General features: G+C 39.7%; 1 protein-coding gene across 1 annotated transcript in view; it reads left to right on the top strand.

The window, feature by feature from the left end:
• LOC106609680 (transcription factor E2F7) overlaps positions 1 to 25,604 on the top strand; it is a 46,445-nt gene extending 20,841 nt beyond the window's left edge. The window contains exons 9-13 of the mRNA XM_045700104.1: positions 241 to 328; positions 1,490 to 1,859; positions 21,484 to 21,685; positions 22,143 to 22,504; positions 23,494 to 25,604. Of these exons, the coding sequence (XP_045556060.1) occupies positions 241 to 328; positions 1,490 to 1,859; positions 21,484 to 21,685; positions 22,143 to 22,504; positions 23,494 to 23,649 (1,178 nt within the window). The 3' untranslated portion in view covers positions 23,650 to 25,604. The remainder of the gene's footprint in view (positions 1 to 240; positions 329 to 1,489; positions 1,860 to 21,483; positions 21,686 to 22,142; positions 22,505 to 23,493) is intronic.
• The last annotated feature ends 435 nt before the right edge of the window (positions 25,605 to 26,039 follow it).

Below are 26,039 nucleotides of genomic sequence, written 5' to 3'. Positions count from 1 at the left end.
GGGTTCAGACTTAGGATAAGGTTAGGGTTACAGGTCGGGTTCAGACTTAGGATAAGGTTAGGGTTACAGGTCGGGTTCAGACTTAGGATAAGGTTAGGGTTACAGGTCGGGTTCAGACTTAGGATAAGGTTAGGGTTACAGCTAGTTAGCTGAACATCTACCAACCGTCTATTTGGGACCATTCAAATAAAGTAATACTTATAAATGTAATTAACTCACGTCTCCCTCGGTTCTGTCCAGGTCTGCTTCCCCAGTCAGTGGACTATTCCAGAAGGTGTGTGAGCAACAGCGCGGTGTGCCGGCTGCAGTTTGGAACCACTGTTACAGGGTAAGTAGAACACACACGGAAGGAGGCTCGCTCACACACACACACCAAACCCCCCAGGCTGCTACAAATCCTGTTCCTAATCACGCCATCACTTTTCATACGCCATCCAGTGGTAATAACCTTAGATTTACTGCAAACAATCTACAACTTCTGTGTTGCATTTCATGATCTATTACACTGATGGCCAGCCGGTTGCCAAGGACTAGCTTGTTGGTTGAATGTAATGACACATCAGGTCCACTGGTATACTACAGGGCTGCCATGTGAATAAAATACTTTTGACCAGAGCCCTATGGGAGCCCTATGTGCCCTGGTCAAAAGTAGTGCACTATATAGTGAATAGGAGGCCATTTGAGACACGTCCTATGTGGTGATTTAGTTGGAGCTCAGGAACAGGAAACTGGGCCCTTAGAGGAAGTGATGCGTGCAAATGACCAGCCCCAGAGGCTCCGACTTGGAGTTGTTAATAGGCCTGGCTGAAACTCTCCGCAAACTGTTATTGGTCCACGTCTCACAGTTCATTTCATTTCTAAAAGGTGGTTTTCGTAATGGTTCGCTTTCTGTTTTTACTCTTACCCTGGTGTTTGTTTAGGCTGGGTTTGACATGTTTTACATGAGTTGGCTGCAGTGTCTCCTGGTCCTCTCGGTTTCTGACCATTTCTACTAGGGATGTGGTGGCTATTTCACCGGTGGCCAAGCCACAGCCGTCTCAAGGCTGTTGCTGCTCTAAGTGTTTTTGGAGTGGGGGTGGAGGAGGGGAGGAGACGAGTAAAGGTTGCTGGTTCCAAACTGCTGAGAGGGAGGGGTTTGTTGGTGTATTTTTTACAATTGAAATCTTGTCTGGCTAATGCACCGTCACCACTGTCTTGTGTTTCTGGCAAAAATATCATTTAAGGATTTTACTACTATATGTTTCTACATTCTAATGTCCCGTCTTTTTTTATAAACAGTATAATGCAGGGGTGTGAAACTCAGTTCTTCGAGGACCATGTCCGTTTAAGACCTAGAGAGTTCCTAACTAATTCATATCATTCATTGGAGCGAAGACCTGCAGATACTGGGCCCCTCCAGGAAATGAATTTGACAGCCCTGCTACAGAGCATTTGCTTGGAGAGAATGACAGAAACATATGTCTAAGTTGGTTCCTCTCTGTCTTTGCAGTGTCTCCCACCCCAGCGGCAGACTTCAGAGCCCCACCCACAGTGACGGCAACTCCCTGCTCTGCTCCCCGGGCCTAGCCCCCCTGGCCGTGCCCGTCCACCCAGAGGGTTCATACGTGGGACCCCTGTCCCCACAACCCCCAGCATTCTCCCCCCATCCCCACCACATGGCCTATCTACCCAGCCTGTCCCAGGCCTCGGTGGTCATGCTGTACGGAGGTCCGGCGGTGCAGGATGGGCTTGACCGCTTGACCACGGAAGTTCAAAGGTCACCGGGGTCAGGGTCCAGAGAGAGCATCCTGGGCAAGAGGAAGAAGGATGAAGGAGTGGAAGAGAAGAGGGAGTCGCCTGAGACGGAGCTATCTGAAAAGGTGAGTTTGTGGAGAAAACGTGAAATCCACAGATGTACTGTGGATCTCTGATTGACAATAAGCCTGACACGCTTCAGGTAGTCAAATTTCAAATCAAATCAAATTTATTTTTATATAGCCCTTCGTACATCAGCTGATATTCTCAAAGTGCTGTACAGAAACCCAGCCTAAAACCCCAAACAGCAAGCAAAGCATGTGAAAGAAGCACGGTGGCTAGGAAAAACTCCCTAGGAAAAACTCCCTAGAAAGGCCAAAAACCTAGGAAGAAACCTAGAGAGGAACCAGGCTATGAGGGGTGGCCAGTCCTCTTCTGGCTGTGCAGGGTGGATATTAAAACAGAACATGGTCAAAATGTTAAAATGTTAAAATGTTCATAAATGACCAGCATGGTCAAATAATAATAATCATAGTAGTTGTCGAGGGTGCAACAAGCACGTCCGGTGAACAGGTCAGGGTTCCATAGCCGCAGGCAGAACAGTTGAAACTGGAGCAGCAGCACGACCAGGTGGACTGGGGACAGCAAGGAGTCATCATACCAGGTAGTCCTGAGGCATGGTCCTAGGGCTCAGGTCCTCCGAGAGAAAGACAGAAAGAGAGAATTAGAGAGAGCATATTTAAATACACACAGGACACCGGATAAGACAAGAGAAATACTCCAGATGTAACAGACTGACCCTAGCCCCCCGACACATAAACTACTGCAGCATAAATACTGGAGGCTGAGACAGGAGGGATCAGAAGACACTGTGGCCCCATCCGATGATACCCCGGACAGGGCCAAACAGGCAGGATATAACCCCACCCACTTTGCCAAAGCACAGCCCCCACACCACTAGAGGGATGTCTCCAACCACCAACTTACCGTCCTAAGACAAGGCCGAGTATAGCCCACAACGATCTCCGCCATGGCACAACCCAAGGGGGGGGCGCCAACCCAGACAGGAAGACCACGTCAGTGACTCAACCCACTCAAGTGACGCACCCCTCCCATGGACGGCATGGAAGAACACCAGTAGGCCAGTGACTCAGCCTCTGTAAAAGGGTTAGAGGCAGAGAATCCCAGTGGAAAGAGGGGAACCGGCAAGGCAGAGACAGCAAGGGCGGTTCGTTGCTCCAGCCTTTCCGTTCACCTTCACACTCCTGGGCCAGACTATACTTAATCATAGGACCTACTGAAGAGATAAGTCTTCAGTAAAGACTTAAAGGTTGAGACTGAGTCTGCGTCTCTCACATTGGTAGGCAGACCATTCCATAAAAATGGAGCTCTATAGGAGAAAGCCCTACCTCCAGCCGTTTGCTTAGAAATTCTAGGGACAATTAGGAGGCCTGCGTCTTGTGACCGTAGCGTACGTGTAGGTATGTACGGCAGGACCAAATCGGAAAGATAGGTAGGAGCAAGCCCATGTAATGCTTTGTAGGTTAGCAGTAAAACCTTGAAATCAGCCCTTGCCTTAACCTCTATGTGACCGGCGGGACGAATTCGTCCCACCTACGTAACATCCACTGCCAGCCTGTGGCGCGATTTTCAAAATCTTCAAAATCCTATTACTTCAATTTCTCAAACATATGACTATTTTACAGCCATTTAAAGATAAGACTCTCGTTAATCTAACCACACTGTCCGATTTCAAAAAGGCTTTACAACGAAAGCAAAACATTAGATTATGTCAGCAGAGTACCAAGCCAGAAATAATCAGACACCCATTTTTCAAGCCAGCATATAATGTCACCAAAACCCAGAAGACAGCTAAATGCAGCACTCACCTTTGATGATCTTCATCAGATGACAACCCTAGGACATTATGTTATACAATACATGCATGTTTTGTTCAATCAAGTTCATATTTATATCAAAAACCAGCTTTTTACATTAGCATGTGACGTTCAGAACTAGCATACCCCCGCAAACTTACGGGGAATTCGCTAACATTTTACTAAATTACTCACGATAAACGTTCACAAAAAGCATAACAATTATTTTAAGAATTATAGATACAGACCTCCTCTATGCACTCGATATGTCCGATTTTAAAATAGCTTTTGGTGAAAGCACATTTTGCAATATTCTAAGTATATAGCCCAGGCATCACGGGCTCGCTATTTAGACACCCGGCAAGTTTAGCACTCACCATAATCATATTTACTATTATAAAAATGTCATTACCTTTTGTTGTCTTCGTCAGAATGCACACCCAGGACGTCTACTTCAATAACAAATGTTGGTTTGGTCCAAAATAATCCATCGTTATATCCGAATAGCGGCGTTTTGTTCGATGCGTTCCAGACACTATCCGAAATAGTAAAGAAGTGTCGCGCTTGGCGCAATTCCTGACAATAAAATTCAAAGTATTCAATTGCCGTACGTCGAAGCATGTCAACCGCTGTTTAAAATCAATTTTTACGTCATTTTTCTCGTAGAAAAGCGGTAAAATTCCGACAGGGAATCTCCTTTTCGGCAAACAGAGGAAAAAATCCCAAAGGCGGGGGCGGTCGGGGTCACGCGCATAAGCTAGTGTCTCTTGATGGGCCACTTGAGAAAGGCGATAATGTGTTTCAGCCTGGGGCTGGAATGACGACATTCTCTTTTTTCCCGGGCTATGAGAGCCTATGGACGACGTGGGAAGTGTCACGTTAGAGCAGAGATCCTTAGTAAATGATAGAGATGGCAAAGAAGTTCCAGAAATGGTCAGACAGGCCACTTCCTGTAAAGGAATCTCTCAGGTTTTGACCTGCCATTTGAGTTCTGTTATACTCACAGACACCATTCAAACAGTTTTAGAAAATTTAGGGTGTTTTCTATCCATATGTAATAAGTATATGCATATTCTAGTTACTGAGTAGGAGTGGTAACCAGATTAAATCGGGTATGTTTTTTATCCAGCCGTGTCAATGCTGCCCCCTAGCCCAGGAAGCCAGTGTAGGGAGGCTAACACTGGAGTAATATGATCAAATTTTTTGGTTCTAGTCGTTATCCATGTTTCCACACTGTACCTAGGATCAACTCTGACCTTAGATCACTGTAGATCATCCTCCTGCTAGACCAATCACAGTAATGTATGATCCATATTTAAAGGGGAAGTTCAGTGTTTTACTACTTAACGATAGAGGGTTCCTCACCCCGAAAGTTGTGAAAAACTAAACTTCCCCTTTTAATTAGAAGCGTGGTGATTTGACAACCGACAAGACAGGTCAGGGAGAGCGACGCTTCATACTGTAATGTCTCAGGCCTAGATTCAATCAGATCAAGCGTTAACCGGCGATAGTGGACTCCCTCATAGCTGATGTTTTGGCGGTGTCGGAGGTGGAACTGCGACACCGCGTCCCACTCACGTTAAAGTTCAGAAGGAGAAAGTGTAGGCTACATCGACATAATGACGAGTTCTATCAGTGTTCAATCTTGTAAACGAGGCTGCATGGGATTCTCATAATGCGACTCCGTGCAGCCAATGGCAATGTCCGCTTTAGGTATAGTGATGTGAGCTGCTTGTGGATTTGACAGCTCTAACGCAGTTCCACCTCAGACACCGCCAAAACAATCTCTATGCCAATGTCACATAAAGCAGATCTGATTGAATAGAACCCTCAGTCTTAATAACACACTGGTTTCCAAGGTGACCAGTACACTCTATGCATTGTTAATAATGAGCTTCCCAATGATGCCCTTTTGTTATTTATAAGAGTGACTCACACACTGATACGACTGCTGGGAAGTCACACACACACAGAACTGCCTGTCTGGCTGGACACTCCAGTTAGACACACTCTAAAGATCACAGTCACAGTACATAACCTTGTCCTCTGTTGGTTTCATTCAACATGTGTACTGGAAGTATCTGTGTCGCTTCCTATATGGAACCCTATTTGCTATATAGTGCACTACTTTAGACCAGGGTCTATAGGGTAGTGCACTATGAAGCGAATAGGGTGCCACTTGGGACTCAGGCCTGAACAAACAAATGGTTTGTTTATGTACGGGAATGTTTTCTCCAAGGAGGGGAGTTTCATTTTCCTCCACGGTTGTGTCCCAAATGACACCCTGTTCCCTATGGGCCCTGACCAAAAGTAGTGCACTATATAGGGAATAGGGTGCCATTTGAGAAGCAGCCCATGATTTTGTGAGGTTCATTACATGTGAAGGTGAAAGACATAACTCAGAAGAATGTGCTGTTTATGTTCAGAGATCTCTTCATAATGAAAAGAGGTTTCCTCCAAAGTTGCTTAGCAACATTATACTGATTGATTAGAGAATCGAGAGCTTCTGATGATGATATGAAGACATTGAAGTAGTAGAGGACATTATGATATGAAGACATTGAAGTAGTAGAGGACAGTATGAAGACATTGAAGTAGTAGAGGACAGTATGAAGACATTGAAGTAGTAGAGGACATGATGATATGAAGACATTGAAGTAGTAGAGGACATGATGATATGAAGACATTGAAGTAGTAGAGGACAGTATGAAGACATTGAAGTAGTAGAGGACAGTATGAAGACATTGAAGTAGTAGAGGACATGATGATATGAAGACATTGAAGTAGTAGAGGACATGATGATATGAAGACATTGAAGTAATAGAGGACATGATGATATGAAGACATTGAAGTAATAGAGGACATGATGATATGAAGACATTGAAGTAATAGAGGACATGATGATATGAAGACATTGAAGTAATAGAGGACATGATGATATGAAGACATTGAAGTAGTAGAGGACAGTATGAAGACATTGAAGTAGTAGAGGACATGATGATATGAAGACATTGAAGTAGTAGAGGACATGATGATATGAAGACATTGAAGTAGTAGAGGACATGATGATGATATGAAGACATTGAAGTAGTAGAGGACATGATGATGATATGAATACATTGAAGTAATAGAGGACATGATGATGATATGAAGACATTGAAGTAATAGAGGACATGATGATGATATGAAGACATTGAAGTAGTAGAGGACATGATGATGATATGAAGACATTGAAGTAATAGAGGACATGATGATGATATGAAGACATTGAAGTAATAGAGGACATGATGATGTGAAGACATTGAAGTAGTAGAGGACAGTATGAAGACATTGAAGTAGTAGAGGACAGTATGAAGACATTGAAGTAGTAGAGGACATTATGATGATATGAAGACATTGAAGTAGTAGAGGACAGTATGAAGACATTGAAGTAGTAGAGGACATGATGATGATATGAAGACATTGAAGTAATAGAGGACATGATGATATGAAGACATTGAAGTAATAGAGGACATGATGATATGAAGACATTGAAGTAGTAGAGGACATGATGATGATATGAAGACATTGAAGTAGTAGAGGACATGATGATGATATGAAGACATTGAAGTAGTAGAGGGCCTGATGATGATGATATGAAGACATTGAAGTAGTAGAGGACATGATGATGATATGAAGACATTGAAGTAGTTGAGGACATGATGATGATATGAAGACATTGAAGTAGTAGAGGACATGATGATGATATGAAGACATTGAGTAATAGAGGACATGATGATATGAAGACATTGAAGTAGTAGAGGACATGATGATGATATGAAGACATTGAAGTAGTAGAGGACATGATGATGATATGAAGACATTGAAGTAGTAGAGGACATGATGATGATATGAAGACATTGAAGTAATAGAGGACATGATGATATGAAGACATTGAAGTAATAGAGGACATGATGATATGAAGACATTGAAGTAGTAGAGGACAGTATGAAGACATTGAAGTAGTAGAGGACATGATGATATGAAGACATTGAAGTAGTAGAGGACATGATGATGATATGAAGACATTGAAGTAATAGAGGACATGATGATATGAAGACATTGAAGTAGTAGAGGACATGATGATGATATGAAGACATTGAAGTAATAGAGGACATGATGATATGAAGACATTGAAGTAGTAGAGGACAGTATGAAGACATTGAAGTAGTAGAGGACAGTATGATGATATGAAGACATTGAAGTAGTAGAGGACATGATGATATGAAGACATTGAAGTAGTAGAGGACATGATGATGATATGAAGACATTGAAGTAGTAGAGGACATGATGATATGAAGACATTGAAGTAGTAGAGGACATGATGATGATATGAAGACATTGAAGTAGTAGAGGACATGATGATGATATGAATACATTGAAGTAATAGAGGACATGATGATGATATGAAGACATTGAAGTAATAGAGGACATGATGATGATATGAAGACATTGAAGTAATAGAGGACATGATGATGTGAAGACATTGAAGTAGTAGAGGACAGTATGAAGACATTGAAGTAGTAGAGGACAGTATGAAGACATTGAAGTAGTAGAGGACATTATGATGATATGAAGACATTGAAGTAGTAGAGGACATGATGATATGAAGACATTGAAGTAGTAGAGGACATGATGATATGAAGACATTGAAGTAGTAGAGGACAGTATGAAGACATTGAAGTAGTAGAGGACATGATGATGATATGAAGACATTGAAGTAATAGAGGACATGATGATATGAAGACATTGAAGTAATAGAGGACATGATGATATGAAGACATTGAAGTAGTAGAGGACATGATGATGATATGAAGACATTGAAGTAGTAGAGGGCCTGATGATGATGATATGAAGACATTGAAGTAGTAGAGGACATGATGATGATATGAAGACATTGAAGTAGTAGAGGACATGATGATGATATGAAGACATTGAAGTAGTTGAGGACATGATGATGATATGAAGACATTGAAGTAGTAGAGGACATGATGATGATATGAAGACATTGAGTAATAGAGGACATGATGATATGAAGACATTGAAGTAGTAGAGGACATGATGATGATATGAAGACATTGAAGTAGTAGAGGACATGATGATGATATGAAGACATTGAAGTAGTAGAGGACATGATGATGATATGAAGACATTGAAGTAATAGAGGACATGATGATATGAAGACATTGAAGTAATAGAGGACATGATGATATGAAGACATTGAAGTAGTAGAGGACAGTATGAAGACATTGAAGTAGTAGAGGACATGATGATATGAAGACATTGAAGTAGTAGAGGACATGATGATGATATGAAGACATTGAAGTAATAGAGGACATGATGATATGAAGACATTGAAGTAGTAGAGGACATGATGATGATATAAAGACATTGAAGTAATAGAGGACATGATGATGATATGAAGACATTGAAGTAGTAGAGGACAAGATGATTATATGAAGACATTGAAGTAGTAGAGGACATGATGATGATATGAAGACATTGAAGTAGTAGAGGACTTGATGATGATATGAAGACATTGAAGTAATAGAGGACATTATGATTATATGAAGACATTGAAGTAGTAGAGGACATGATGATATGAAGACATTGAAGTAATAGAGGACATGATGATGATATGAAGACATTGAAGTAGTAGAGGACATGATGATGATATGAAGACATTGAAGTAGTAGATGACATGATGATGATATGAAGACATTGAAGTAATAGAGGACATGATGATGATATGAAGACATTGAAGTAGTAGAGGACATGATGATGATATGAAGACATTGAAGTAGTAGAGGACATGATGATATGAAGACATTGAAGTAGTAGAGGACATGATGATGATATGAAGACATTGAAGTAATAGAGGACATGATGATATGAAGACATTGAAGTAGTAGAGGACAGTATGAAGACATTGAAGTAGTAGAGGACATTATGATGATATGAAGACATTGAAGTAATAGAGGACATGATGATATGAAGACATTGAAGTAGTAGAGGACATGATGATATGAAGACATTGAAGTAGTAGAGGACATGATGATATGAAGACATTGAAGTAATAGAGGACATGATGATATGAAGACATTGAAGTAGTAGAGGACATGATGATATGAAGACATTGAAGTAGTAGAGGACATGATGATATGAAGACATTGAAGTAATAGAGGACATGATGATATGAAGACATTGAAGTAGTAGAGGACATGATGATGATATGAAGACATTGAAGTAGTAGAGGACATGATGATATATGAAGACATTGAAGTAGTAGAGGACATGATGATGATATGAAGACATTGAAGTAGTAGAGGACATGATGATGATATGAAGACATTGAAGTAGTAGAGGACATGATGATGATATGAAGACATTGAAGTAATAGAGGACATGATGATATGAAGACATTGAAGTAGTAAAGGACATGATGATGATATGAAGACATTGAAGTAGTAGAGGACATGATGATGATATGAAGACATTGAAGTAATAGAGGACATGATGATGATATGAAGACATTGAATTAGTAGAGGACATGATGATGATATGAAGACATTGAAGTAGTAGAGGACATGATGATGATATGAAGACATTGAAGTAATAGAGGACATGATGATGATATGAAGACATTGAAGTAGTAGAGGACATGATGATGATATGAAGACATTGAAGTAGTAGAGGACATGATGATGATATGAAGACATTGAAGTAATAGAGGACATGATGATGATATGAAGACATTGAAGTAGTAGAGGACAAGATGATTATATGAAGACATTGAAGTAGTAGAGGACATGATGATGATATGAAGACATTGAAGTAGTAGAGGACTTGATGATGATATGAAGACATTGAAGTAATAGAGGACATTATGATTATATGAAGACATTGAAGTAGTAGAGGACATGATGATATGAAGACATTGAAGTAATAGAGGACATGATGATGATATGAAGACATTGAAGTAGTAGAGGACATGATGATGATATGAAGACATTGAAGTAGTAGATGACATGATGATGATATGAAGACATTGAAGTAATAGAGGACATGATGATGATATGAAGACATTGAAGTAGTAGAGGACATGATGATGATATGAAGACATTGAAGTAGTAGAGGACATGATGATATGAAGACATTGAAGTAGTAGAGGACATGATGATGATATGAAGACATTGAAGTAATAGAGGACATGATGATATGAAGACATTGAAGTAGTAGAGGACAGTATGAAGACATTGAAGTAGTAGAGGACATTATGATGATATGAAGACATTGAAGTAATAGAGGACATGATGATATGAAGACATTGAAGTAGTAGAGGACATGATGATATGAAGACATTGAAGTAGTAGAGGACATGATGATATGAAGACATTGAAGTAATAGAGGACATGATGATATGAAGACATTGAAGTAGTAGAGGACATGATGATATGAAGACATTGAAGTAGTAGAGGACATGATGATATGAAGACATTGAAGTAATAGAGGACATGATGATATGAAGACATTGAAGTAGTAGAGGACATGATGATGATATGAAGACATTGAAGTAGTAGAGGACATGATGATATATGAAGACATTGAAGTAGTAGAGGACATGATGATGATATGAAGACATTGAAGTAGTAGAGGACATGATGATGATATGAAGACATTGAAGTAGTAGAGGACATGATGATGATATGAAGACATTGAAGTAATAGAGGACATGATGATATGAAGACATTGAAGTAGTAAAGGACATGATGATGATATGAAGACATTGAAGTAGTAGAGGACATGATGATGATATGAAGACATTGAAGTAATAGAGGACATGATGATGATATGAAGACATTGAATTAGTAGAGGACATGATGATGATATGAAGACATTGAAGTAGTAGAGGACATGATGATGATATGAAGACATTGAAGTAATAGAGGACATGATGATGATATGAAGACATTGAAGTAGTAGAGGACATGATGATGATATGAAGACATTGAAGTAGTAGAGGACATGATGATGATATGAAGACATTGAAGTAGTAGAGGACATGATGATGATATGAAGACATTGAAGTAATAGAGGACATTATAATTATATGAAGACATTGAAGTAGTAGAGGACATGATGATATGAAGACATTGAAGTAATAGAGGACATGATGATGATATGAAGACATTGAAGTAGTAGAGGACATGATGATGATATGAAGACATTGAAGTAGTAGAGGACACGATGATGATATGAAGACATTGAAGTAATAGAGGACATGATGATGATATGAAGACATTGAAGTAGTAGAGGACATGATGATGATATGAAGACATTGTAGTAGTAGAGGACATTATGATGATATGAAGACATTGAAGTAATAGAGGACATGATGATATGAAGATATTGAAGTAGTAGAGGACATGATGATATGAAGACATTGAAGTAGTAGAGGACAGTATGAGGACATTGAAGTAGTAGAGGACAGTTTGAAGACATTGAAGTAGTAGAGGACATGATGATATGAAGACATTGAAGTAGTAGAGGACATGATGATATGAAGACATTGAAGTAGTAGAGGACATGATGATGATATGAAGACATTGAAGTAGTAGAGGACATGATGATGATATGAAGACATTGAAGTAATAGAGGACATGATGATATGAAGACATTGAAGTAGTAGAGGACAGTATGAAGACATTGAAGTAGTAGAGGACATTATGATGATATGAAGACATTGAAGTAATAGAGGACATGATGATATGAAGACATTGAAGTAGTAGAGGACATGATGATATGAAGACATTGAAGTAGTAGAGGACATGATGATATGAAGACATTGAAGTAATAGAGGACATGATGATATGAAGACATTGAAGTAGTAGAGGACATGATGATATGAAGACATTGAAGTAGTAGAGGACATGATGATATGAAGACATTGAAGTAATAGAGGACATGATGATATGAAGACATTGAAGTAGTAGAGGACAGTATGAAGACATTGAAGTAGTAGAGGACAGTATGAAGACATTGAAGTAGTAGAGGACATGATGATGATATGAAGACATTGAAGTAGTAGAGGACATGATGATGATATGAAGACATTGAAGTAATAGAGGACATGATGATATGAAGACATTTAAGTAGTAGAGGACATGATGATGATATGAAGACATTGAAGTAGTAGAGGACATGATGATGATATGAAGACATTGAAGTAGTAGAGGACATGATGATGATATGAAGACATTGAAGTAATAGAGGACATGATGATGATATGAAGACATTCTAGTAGTAGAGGACATTATGATGATATGAAGACATTGAAGTAATAGAGGACATGATGATATGAAGATATTGAAGTAGTAGAGGACATGATGATATGAAGACATTGAAGTAGTAGAGGACAGTATGAGGACATTGAAGTAGTAGAGGACAGTATGAAGACATTGAAGTAGTAGAGGACATGATGATATGAAGACATTGAAGTAGTAGAGGACATGATGATATGAAGACATTGAAGTAGTAGAGGACATGATTATATGAAGACATTGAAGTAGTGGAGGACATGATGATGATATGAAGACATTGAAGTAGTAGAGGACATGATGATGATATGAAGACATTGAAGTAATAGAGGACGTGATGATATGAAGACATTGAAGTAGTAGAGGACAGTATGATATGAAGACATTGAAGTAGTAGAGGACATGATGATGATATGAAGTCCTTGAAGTAGTAGAGGACATGATGATGATATGAAGACATTGAAGTAGTAGAGGACATGATGATGATATGAAGACATTGAAGTAGTAGAGGACATGATGATGATATGAAGACATTGAAGTAATAGAGGACATGATGATATGAAGACATTGAAGTAGTAGAGGACATGATGATGATATGAAGACATTGAAGTAGTAGAGGACATGATGATGATATGAAGACATTGAAGTAATAGGGGACATGATGATGATATGAAGACATTGAAGTAGTAGAGGACAGTATGAAGACATTGAAGTAGTAGAGGACATGATGATGATATGAAGACATTGAAGTAGTAGAGGACATGATGATATGAAGACATTGTAGTAGAGGACAGTATGAAGACATTGAAGTAGTAGAGGACATGATGATGATATGAAGACATTGAAGTAGTAGAGGACATGATGATATGAAGACATTGAAGTAGTAGAGGACATGATGATGATATGAAGACATTGAAGTAGTAGAGGACATGATGATGATATGAAGACATTGAAGTAGTAGAGGACATGATGATGATATGAAGACATTGAAGTAATAGAGGACATGATGATATGAAGACATTGAAGTAGTAGAGGACATGATGATGATATGAAGACATTGAAGTAGTAGAGGACATGATGATGATATGAAGACATTGAAGTAATAGGGGACATGATGATGATATGAAGACATTGAAGTAGTAGAGGACAGTATGAAGACATTGAAGTAGTAGAGGACATGATGATGATATGAAGACATTGAAGTAGTAGAGGACATGATGATATGAAGACATTGTAGTAGAGGACAGTATGAAGACATTGAAGTAGTAGAGGACATGATGATGATATGAAGACATTGAAGTAGTAGAGGACATGATGATATGAAGACATTGAAGTAGTAGAGGACATGATGATGATATGAAGACATTGAAGTAGTAGAGGACATGATGATGATATGAAGACATTGAAGTAGTAGAGGACATGATGATGATATGAAGACATTGAAGTAGTAGAGGACATGATGATATGAAGACATTGAAGTAGTAGAGGACATGATGATATGAAGACATTGAAGTAGTAGAGGACATGATGATATGAAGACATTGAAGTAGTAGAGGACATGATGATGATATGAAGACATTGAAGTAGTAGAGGACATGATGATGATATGAATACATTGAAGTAATAGAGGACATGATGATGATATGAAGACATTGAAGTAATAGAGGACATGATGATGATATGAAGACATTGAAGTAATAGAGGACATGATGATGTGAAGACATTGAAGTAGTAGAGGACAGTATGAAGACATTGAAGTAGTAGAGGACAGTATGAAGACATTGAAGTAGTAGAGGACATTATGATGATATGAAGACATTGAAGTAGTAGAGGACATGATGATATGAAGACATTGAAGTAGTAGAGGACAGTATGAAGACATTGAAGTAGTAGAGGACATGATGATGATATGAAGACATTGAAGTAGTAGAGGACATGATGATATGAAGACATTGAAGTAATAGAGGACATGATGATATGAAGACATTGAAGTAATAGAGGACATGATGATATGAAGACATTGAAGTAGTAGAGGACATGATGATGATATGAAGACATTGAAGTAGTAGAGGACATGATGATGATATGAAGACATTGAAGTAGTAGAGGGCCTGATGATGATGATATGAAGACATTGAAGTAGTAGAGGACATGATGATGATATGAAGACATTGAAGTAGTAGAGGACATGATGATGATATGAAGACATTGAAGTAGTAGAGGACATGATGATGATATGAAGACATTGAGTAATAGAGGACATGATGATATGAAGACATTGAAGTAGTAGAGGACATGATGATGATATGAAGACATTGAAGTAGTAGAGGACATGATGATGATATGAAGACATTGAAGTAGTAGAGGACATGATGATGATATGAAGACATTGAAGTAATAGAGGACATGATGATATGAAGACATTGAAGTAATAGAGGACATGATGATATGAAGACATTGAAGTAGTAGAGGACAGTATGAAGACATTGAAGTAGTAGAGGACATGATGATATGAAGACATTGAAGTAGTAGAGGACATGATGATGATATGAAGACATTGAAGTAATAGAGGACATGATGATATGAAGACATTGAAGTAGTAGAGGACATGATGATGATATGAAGACATTGAAGTAATAGAGGACATGATGATATGAAGACATTGAAGTAGTAGAGGACAGTATGAAGACATTGAAGTAGTAGAGGACAGTATGATGATATGAAGACATTGAAGTAGTAGAGGACATGATGATATGAAGACATTGAAGTAGTAGAGGACATGATGATGATATGAAGACATTGAAGTAGTAGAGGACATGATGATATGAAGACATTGAAGTAGTAGAGGACATGATGATGATATGAAGACATTGAAGTAGTAGAGGACATGATGATGATATGAAGACATTGAAGTAGTAGAGGACATGATGATATGAAGACATTGAAGTAGTAGAGGACATGATGATATGAAGACATTGAAGTAGTAGTGGACAGTATGAAGACCTTGAAGTAGTAGAGGACATGATGATGATATGAAGACATTGAAGTAATAGAGGACATGATGATGATATGAAGACATTGAAGTAGTAGAGGACATGATGATATGAAGACATTGAAGTAGTAGAGGACAGTATGATGATATGAAGACATTGAAGTAATAGAGGACATGATGATGATATGAAGACATTGAAGTAGTAGAGGACATGATGATATGAAGACATTGAAGTAGTAGAGGACATGATGATATGAAGACATTGAAGTAATAGAGGACATTATGATGATATGAAGACATTGAAGTAGTAGAGGACATGATGATATGAAGACATTGAAGTAGTATAGGACATGATGATGATATGAAGACATTGAAGTAGTAGAGGACATGATGATATGAAGACATTGGAGTAATAGAGGACATGATGATATGAATACATTGAAGTAGTAGAGGACATGATGATGAAGACATTGAAGTAGTAGAGGACAGTATGAAGACATTGAAGTAGTAGAGGACATTATGATGATATGAAGACATTGAAGTAGTAGAGGACATGATGATGACATGAAGACATTGAAGTAATAGAGGACATGATGATATGAAGACATTGAAGTAGTAGAGGACATGATGATGATATGAAGACATTGAAGTAGTAAAGGACATTATGATGATATGAAGACATTGTAGTAGTAGAGGACATTATGATGATATGAAGACATTGTAGTAGTAGAGGACAGTATGAAGACATTGAAGTAGTAGAGGACATGATGATGATATGAAGACATTGAAGTAGTAGAGGACATGATGATGATATGAAGACATTGAAGTAGTAGAGGACATTATGAAGACATTGAAGTAGTAGAGGACATGATGATATGAAGACATTGAAGTAATAGAGGACATGATGATATGAAGACATTGAAGTAGTAGAGGACATGATGATGATATGAAGACATTGAAGTAGTAGAGGACATGATGATATGAAGACATTGAAGTAGTAGAGGACAGTATGAAGACATTGAAGTAGTAGAGGACATGATGATGATATGAAGACATTGAAGTAATAGAGGACATGATGATATGAAGACATTGAAGTAGTAGAGGACATGATGATATGAAGACATTGAAGTAGTAGAGGACATGATGATATGAAGACATTGAAGTAGTAGAGGACATGATGATGATATGAAGACATTGAAGTATTAGAGGACATGATGATATGAAGACATTGAAGTAGTAGAGGACATGATGATATGAAGACATTGAAGTAGTAGAGGACAGTATGAAGACATTGAAGTAGTAGAGGACATTATGATGATATGAAGACATTGAAGTAATAGAGGACATGATGATATGAAGACATTGAAGTAGTAGAGGACATGATGATATGAAGACATTGAAGTAGTAGAGGACAGTATGAAGACATTGAAGTAGTAGAGGACAGTATGAAGACATTGAAGTAGTAGAGGACATGATGATGATATGAAGACATTGAAGTAATAGAGGACATGATGATGATATGAAGACATTGAAGTAATAGAGGACATTATGATGATATGAAGACATTGAAGTTGTAGAGGACATTATGATGATATGAAGACATTGAAGTAGTAGAGGACATGATGATGATATGAAGACATTGAAGTAATAGAGGACATGATGATATGAAGACATTGAAGTAGTAGAGGACAGTATGAAGACATTGAAGTAGTAGAGGACAGTATGATGATATGAAGACATTGAAGTAGTAGAGGACATGATGATATGAAGACATTGAAGTAGTAGAGGACATGATGATGATATGAAGACATTGAAGTAGTAGAGGACATGATGATATGAAGACATTGAAGTAGTAGAGGACATGATGATGATATGAAGACATTGAAGTAGTAGAGGACATGATGATGATATGAAGACATTGAAGTAGTAGAGGACATGATGATATGAAGACATTGAAGTAGTAGAGGACATGATGATATGAAGACATTGAAGTAGTAGTGGACAGTATGAAGACCTTGAAGTAGTAGAGGACATGATGATGATATGAAGACATTGAAGTAATAGAGGACATGATGATGATATGAAGACATTGAAGTAGTAGAGGACATGATGATATGAAGACATTGAAGTAGTAGAGGACATGATGATATGAAGACATTGAAGTAATAGAGGACATTATGATGATATGAAGACATTGAAGTAGTAGAGGACATGATGATATGAAGACATTGAAGTAGTATAGGACATGATGATGATATGAAGACATTGAAGTAGTAGAGGACATGATGATATGAAGACATTGGAGTAATAGAGGACATGATGATATGAATACATTGAAGTAGTAGAGGACATGATGATGAAGACATTGAAGTAGTAGAGGACAGTATGAAGACATTGAAGTAGTAGAGGACATTATGATGATATGAAGACATTGAAGTAGTAGAGGACATGATGATGACATGAAGACATTGAAGTAATAGAGGACATGATGATATGAAGACATTGAAGTAGTAGAGGACATGATGATGATATGAAGACATTGAAGTAGTAAAGGACATTATGATGATATGAAGACATTGTAGTAGTAGAGGACATTATGATGATATGAAGACATTGTAGTAGTAGAGGACAGTATGAAGACATTGAAGTAGTAGAGGACATGATGATGATATGAAGACATTGAAGTAGTAGAGGACATGATGATGATATGAAGACATTGAAGTAGTAGAGGACATTATGAAGACATTGAAGTAGTAGAGGACATGATGATATGAAGACATTGAAGTAATAGAGGACATGATGATATGAAGACATTGAAGTAGTAGAGGACATGATGATGATATGAAGACATTGAAGTAGTAGAGGACATGATGATATGAAGACATTGAAGTAGTAGAGGACAGTATGAAGACATTGAAGTAGTAGAGGACATGATGATGATATGAAGACATTGAAGTAATAGAGGACATGATGATATGAAGACATTGAAGTAGTAGAGGACATGATGATATGAAGACATTGAAGTAGTAGAGGACATGATGATATGAAGACATTGAAGTAGTAGAGGACATGATGATGATATGAAGACATTGAAGTATTAGAGGACATGATGATATGAAGACATTGAAGTAGTAGAGGACATGATGATATGAAGACATTGAAGTAGTAGAGGACAGTATGAAGACATTGAAGTAGTAGAGGACATTATGATGATATGAAGACATTGAAGTAATAGAGGACATGATGATATGAAGACATTGAAGTAGTAGAGGACATGATGATATGAAGACATTGAAGTAGTAGAGGACAGTATGAAGACATTGAAGTAGTAGAGGACAGTATGAAGACATTGAAGTAGTAGAGGACATGATGATGATATGAAGACATTGAAGTAATAGAGGACATGATGATGATATGAAGACATTGAAGTAATAGAGGACATTATGATGATATGAAGACATTGAAGTTGTAGAGGACATTATGATGATATGAAGACATTGAAGTAGTAGAGGACATGATGATGATATGAAGACATTGAAGTAATAGAGGACATGATGATATGAAGACATTGAAGTAGTAGAGGACAGTATGAAGACATTGAAGTAGTAGAGGACAGTATGATGATATGAAGACATTGAAATAGTAGAGGACATGATGATGATATGAAGATATTGAAGTAGTAGAGGACATGATGATGATATGAAGACATTGAAGTAATAGAGGACATGATGATGATTAGAGGACATTATGATGATATGAAGACATTGAAGTAGTAGAGGACATTATGATGATATGAAGACATTGAAGTAATAGAAGACATTATGAAGACATTGAAGTAGTAGAGGACAAAATGTATTTCAGTACATTTCATCATCATACATTCTGTGATTTAATTCAGAAAATCTTGTTAATGATTCCCGAAAGCGAAGCATTAAATTAAAATCTGAATCACTGCATGCTCACTGACTTGGATAAAAGTATTCCAAGTTGTAATTAAACACAATGGCATTATTGTTTTGTTGATGTATGGGATATTTGTACAAAACCCCAGACTATTAATCTCAGCCTCTCACTTCTATTCAAATTGAGGAGCTAGATAAGTCATGGTAGGTGTGCTCAAATCCACACAGTATTTCTTACCTACCAGTAGTCTAGTACATTCACCTGAAGCAGTCACAAAATCCTCTGCAGAGTAAGCATAGAAGTTCACATTTCTTGTGCTTGGAAAATTAGCAAAACAGAGCCATCATTTTTGTAGATGAGCCATGCAATTTCATGGCTCATTATTTGAGAAGGAAATATGATCAAAGCTCATCGTAAATTAATTATGGGATGCACCAGGGAGCGCTGCAGCATTGGGCTGTGGGAGGGTCATATTAAAAACTGAAGAATAGGAGCTGATTGTGGACTACAGGAAAAGGCGGGCCGAACAGGCCCCCATTAACTGTAGTGTAGTGGGTCAAGAGCTTCAAGTGCCTTGGTGTCCACATCACCAACAAACTATCATGGTCCGAACACACCAAGACAGTCGTGAAGACCTTTTCCTCCTCAGGAGACTGAAAAGATTTGGCATGGGTCCCCAGATCGTCAAAAGGTTCTACAGCTGCACCATTGAGAGCATCCTGACCGGTTGCATCACCTCCTGGTATGGCAACTGTTCGGCCTCTGACCGTAAGGTGCTACAGAGGGTAGTGTGAACGGCCCAGTACATCACTGGGGCCAAGCTTCCTGCCATCCAGGACCTCTATACTAGGCGGTGTCAGAGGAAAGCCCAAAAAATTGTCAGAGACTCCAGTCACCAAGTCATAGACTGTTTTCTCTGCTACCGCACGGCAAGCGGTACCGCAGCACCAAGTATAGGACCAAAAGGCTCCTTAACAGCTTCTACCCCCAAGCCATAAGACTGCTCAACAATTAATACAATTGCATTGCCCCCAACCCCCCTTGCTGCTACTTGCTGTTTGTTATCTATGCATAGTCACTTCACCCCCACCTACATGTACAAATTACCTCGGCTAACCTGTACCCCCGGACATTGACTAAGGAACCGGGACCCCCTGTATATAGCCTCGTTATTGTTATTTTATTCTTCTTCTTGGACTGCACTGTTGATTAAGGGCTTGTAAGTAAGCATTTCACAGTAAGGTCTACACTTGTTGTACTTGACGCATGTGACATAAAGTTTGATTTGATCTTCCTTTTCACACGCATCAGGCTCCAGGGGGAAGTTTCCCTACACTCTTAGAAAAAAAGGTGCCATCTAGAACCTTATAGGGTTCTTCGGGCTATACCCGTACAGAGAGTTCTACCGGGAACAAAAAAGGGTTCTCCTATGGGGACAGCTGAAGAACCCTTTTGGAACCCTTTTTTCTACAAGTGTAGGTACATTTCTAGGATCAGCTTCCCCTCCCTCAATCCTAACCTTAATTATTAGTGGGGAAAATACAAAACTGACCCAAGATCAGCGTCTAGGGGAAACTTCACCCTACTCCTCTCAACATGTCCCTTGTTTTTATTTTCCTAGAGGAGTGTGGAGGGAAGGAGTATGGAGGGAAACAGCTTGCAGATGACCACCAGCCTAAGGACCAGCTCCCTAGAGCACCCAGGGGGACTAGCCAGGGAAGAGGCCCCATTGAGAGTCCTCCGAGACGGGGAGGTGGGCAGACAGAGCCCCCACAACAACCTGGTCCAGCCTTCACACTACCTCTATGTGCCTAACTCTGCAGGTATGCTATGTTAAAAACAACTCGGTGCCAGTCAGTCAGTGTTGCAGTGTTGCTCAGTTAATGTCTCTCATTATCCACACTACCATCATTTTTTTTCTATGTGTGTCTGAAACATGACCTTCGACTCTGTGCCAGGATGGATATTGGACTGTACAGGTAGTGCTGATAGACTTGTTGTAAGGTCTACTTAGGACCAGTGTCCTTAACGTAGTGACCTCAGTCCCATGTAGGGATTTGTAGTCTTTCAAGGATAAAAGCATTGTGAGTGATGATCACACCTATTTTTCTAGATGTTCTTGTGATTTTTGGCTGCACCTCGTCTCCTGTTGGTTGAAGTGATGTCCATTCCCCCTCCTCATGGTTCCATAGGGCGCTGGTCAAAAGTAGTGCACTAAATAGGGAATAGGGTGCCATTTTTCACAGATGACTCGTCCTCACTCACCCCTCTCCCCTCCAGGTCTCAACGGTCTCAACTTCCTCCTCTCTGCTGGTCAGACAACAGGCGGCCTGACTCTACCTGCTGGCACCCTGCCCTATGTCCTCGTGTCCTCCTCCACCCTCTCCCCCTACCCGCGCATGGCCAACAGGGGCGATGCCAATCTCAATTTCAACATGTCCGCCATGATGTCCCCCGCCTGCTTCGTGGTGGGATCCGCCGGGCCCTACGCAGTGGCTGGAGCCCCGGAGTTCAATGGGGTGGCAGTGGCGCCGGCCCTCTCCTGTCCAGAGCAGCACAGGCTGTTCGGGTCGGGACCCATACCTCCACATTTTCCCTTGGAGTCCAGACCGCCTCTGACCTTCATCCAGACAGAGACACAGGTGAGACAGGCAGGAAGACAGGCAGGCAGGCAGGAAGACGGGCAGGCAGGCAGGAAGACGGGCAGGATGATAGGAAGACAGACAGACAGACAGACCATTTCACATGGATCAGATTATAGTTGGAAAGCAGTTAAATCCAGTCACATGATGTATGACCTTTTGTGTAGCAGACAAACACTGGAAATGCCACCGTCAAACTCCATTTATCATGTTTAACTACTCCACAGTAGTTCAGCTTTTGTTTGTTTTAAAAAGATTATCCCCGAAAATGAAAATATAGCTTTTTCCACCTCGGTAGAGTTCATGAATCTTTTGGTCGTTAAAAGACAATTAAACTCCCCAACATAGCTCTGATGACGTCGTCGCTCTGATGACGTCGTCGCTCTGTGCCTCGAGAAGACACTTCTCAGACTTCGGGTGTATCCCAAATTGGACTCTATTCCCTATAACTATAACTCACTACTTTTGACCAGAGCCCATAGGACTGTTGTCTAAAGTAGTGCATTATGTAGGGAATAGGGTACCATTTGGGACACAGTCTCCCTCCTTAGACTTTCTGCGCCAAATGAAGGGACATTATTAATGATTGGACGAGCCAACGTGTACATCCATAACAAATGAATCAGCCATGTACACGGTCTCCCATTCCTGCTATGCACTCCCTCTCCTAACATTGATGGAATGAAGACTGATACAAGTGGTCCGTTTCCAAATTGAGGTTGTTCTCTTGCTCTGCTTAGAAATGCATCGCTGTGTTTCGCAGTGGCCCCGTTCAAGCTGAAATGTATCCTTGTTGTTTCTTAGAATTGAATTGAGTGGTATTTTATAAGGCTGGTATTTGGAAGAGGGGTGAGGGGTAGATGGAATACTGTCACAGTGATACTCTACTGCCAGAGTTTATTATTCATCTGGAGTGAGATGCTCGGCAGATGCAGCGTTCCTTAAACTGTGTGGTTTCAGGGCCTCCCTCTCTTGTCTCTCCTCCACAGACACCACAGACTCCCAAGGAGGCGACAGCTGGCGGTGGCTCCAAGGCCTTCTTCCAGACGCCGGGGACCCTGGGAACGGCCACCACAAACCCCGTGGCCCGCCGACGAGGCTCCGTCCAGAGGAGGCTGGACATCGGCCAACCACTGACCAATTAGAAGTCTGGGGACCTTTTAAAGTGGGCCTGGCTGTTAGTTATAACCTGAAAGGCTGCCTATTGGCCCGAGAGGAATGGACAAATGTTGCTCTCCGGCTAAACGTGCTCTGACTGCGCTAGCTTTGGCTTTACTCCCCACGCACTGACTCTCAGGGTATCTTTTCTGTATGACCTAACTGTTGCTTTCATACCACTGGTGCTTCGCCTTATTACTAGTGAATGAATGCTAGTCTATACGATACCTCCTTTAAGTGCCTCATCATGTAGGGTGAAGTTGCCCCTAGACTCTGATTTTGGGCCAGTTTGCATTTACCCCACTAATGGTTAAGGTTAGGATTGGGGGAAGGGAAGCTGATCGTAGGGGAAACTTCACCCTCGAGTTCCTCATGATTGGACTGTAGGACACCGATAACTATCAGAGGACTCAGGGAAGCAGTGTTGTCTTTTGTTTTAGTGCCCTCCTGTGGTGGGAGTTACATACCACTCATATTTATTTTTGTAGTCCATCTTCCATAGAAAGATTGAGCTACCTTGGTAATCGCTCCACCCATGACTTTATTATATCCCAACGTTATTTATATATTAGCTAATATATCTGTTGAGTATTGGGACTGTTGAGTAACAATTCTGATGATGTTACTCTACTTTTAGCACTAAGAATATACGTCTGATTTTTGAGAGTTTCGCTGGCTCCGTAGGGATTCGGTAAAAACGGTATCCGTAGGAAAAGGGAAAACAGTTGATCATAGGTGAATGATATCTGTGGAAAGGTTTCCCATGAGGACACATTTCAGAAACTGGTGTTGGTAATAAGTCACGATGTGGAAGAGATATCGATACGTTTACGGCTTCTCGGTTGCACTTCTAGCGTGTAACTGACCTGGCTCTAAGAGGTTTAAAAAACACTGGTTTTCACTGTGCAAATTAGGTCTTAACTTAAAGGAAACTTCACCCAAAAACTATCTTTTGCTATATGTTTCATTAGTCCATTGTTGATGTAGTCCAAAAATGTTTTGGGTGGAGTTTTCCTTTAAGCAGTCACAGCAACACATTGGTGAGCTTAAGGCCTACAAAATGGCTGCCAGGGTTTTTGGTACAAAGACTGGCATCTTGGCCACGCCAAAGGGTTATGTATTTTTACAACACTAATGTGGTTTACAGGTTTCCAGTTGTTGGGCTTTAAGGATGACACCAAATACCAGCATAGCTCTCTGTCAATGTGCTTACGCCACCGCATGCAAGGTGAAAACGAAATGTGAAATGATTTGATGATGTTACGAGATACTTGAATTACTTAGTTATCCAGGGGTATATACTGGAGACTAGAGTGAAATATCGAAGTACTGTATTTAATGCATTAAATGACGTGCATTAGAGTTTGGCCCCTGGAATATTTTTTGGGGGGCGTAATTGAGGAAAAGTTACATTACACCGAAGGGTGCTGATCATCTACTTGAACTGTAGAACACAGGAGGTTGGTGGCACCTTAATTAAAGAGGACGGGCTCATGGTAATGACGAGTGGAATCAGTGGAATGGTATCAAATACATCACACATGGTTTCCAGGTGTTTGATACCATTCCATTTGCTCTGTTCTGGTCATTATTATGAGCCGTCCTCCCCTCAGCAGCCCCCGCTGCTGTAGATGTGTTGTTCAGGTACAGAAATCTTTCTTTTTTTTAACCAGTAATTATTTTTGTATATTGTATTCATATGTTTTTAATTATTACTTCAAAACCTTGAAATGTTTAATTTAATGCTGCTTCTTATCATAAAATAATAATTGCACTGCTAGTTTCTGTAGTTATCCGTCCGCTGCTTTGTAGGAAACCTTTTGTAACATTACAACACATTGTTATTTTCACGGTGCTTACTACTAGCTGTATGTATGTTATGGGACAAACAGTTTCTTTCTCTAGACATCCACAACCTTTGTAATAAAAAAGTGAAAATGTCCAGCTGCGTTTTGTGTTGTCTTCATAGAAATGCAAGTGATATGAGCAACTCGTTGTATTTCTCACAAATAGATTTTGCACAGGTAAATCTAGCGTTGTATATCTAGCTCTGAGCAATGACACTTTGTTCTGTCAAATTACATCATATTTAGCCACAGGTAGTTGTACTACACAATATAGTGAATAAGGCATTGGCACTTGGCTGCCATTGAAGGAACTGACCAATAGATGGCAGTAGATTACTCAAAGAAATGGCGTGCTACCATATCGTATAAAGGCCCTGAATGAATACCTGCATCCTTCCTTCTTCCTTTCTCTGAAGTATTCACTAGTCTGACATGGACATGCCTGGACTGGTCATCTATCAGATCACGTTAATTATTCTAACAGTATTCAAACAGGGCCAATGACCTCTCTAAATCCAATCAAAGCTGTC

Source organism: Salmo salar, chromosome ssa17 (genome assembly GCF_905237065.1).
Source record: "Salmo salar chromosome ssa17, Ssal_v3.1, whole genome shotgun sequence".
Lineage (NCBI taxonomy): Eukaryota > Metazoa > Chordata > Actinopteri > Salmoniformes > Salmonidae > Salmo > Salmo salar.
The sequence above is the reverse complement of the archived record's forward strand: the minus strand, read 5'-3'. Positions and strand labels throughout refer to the sequence as shown.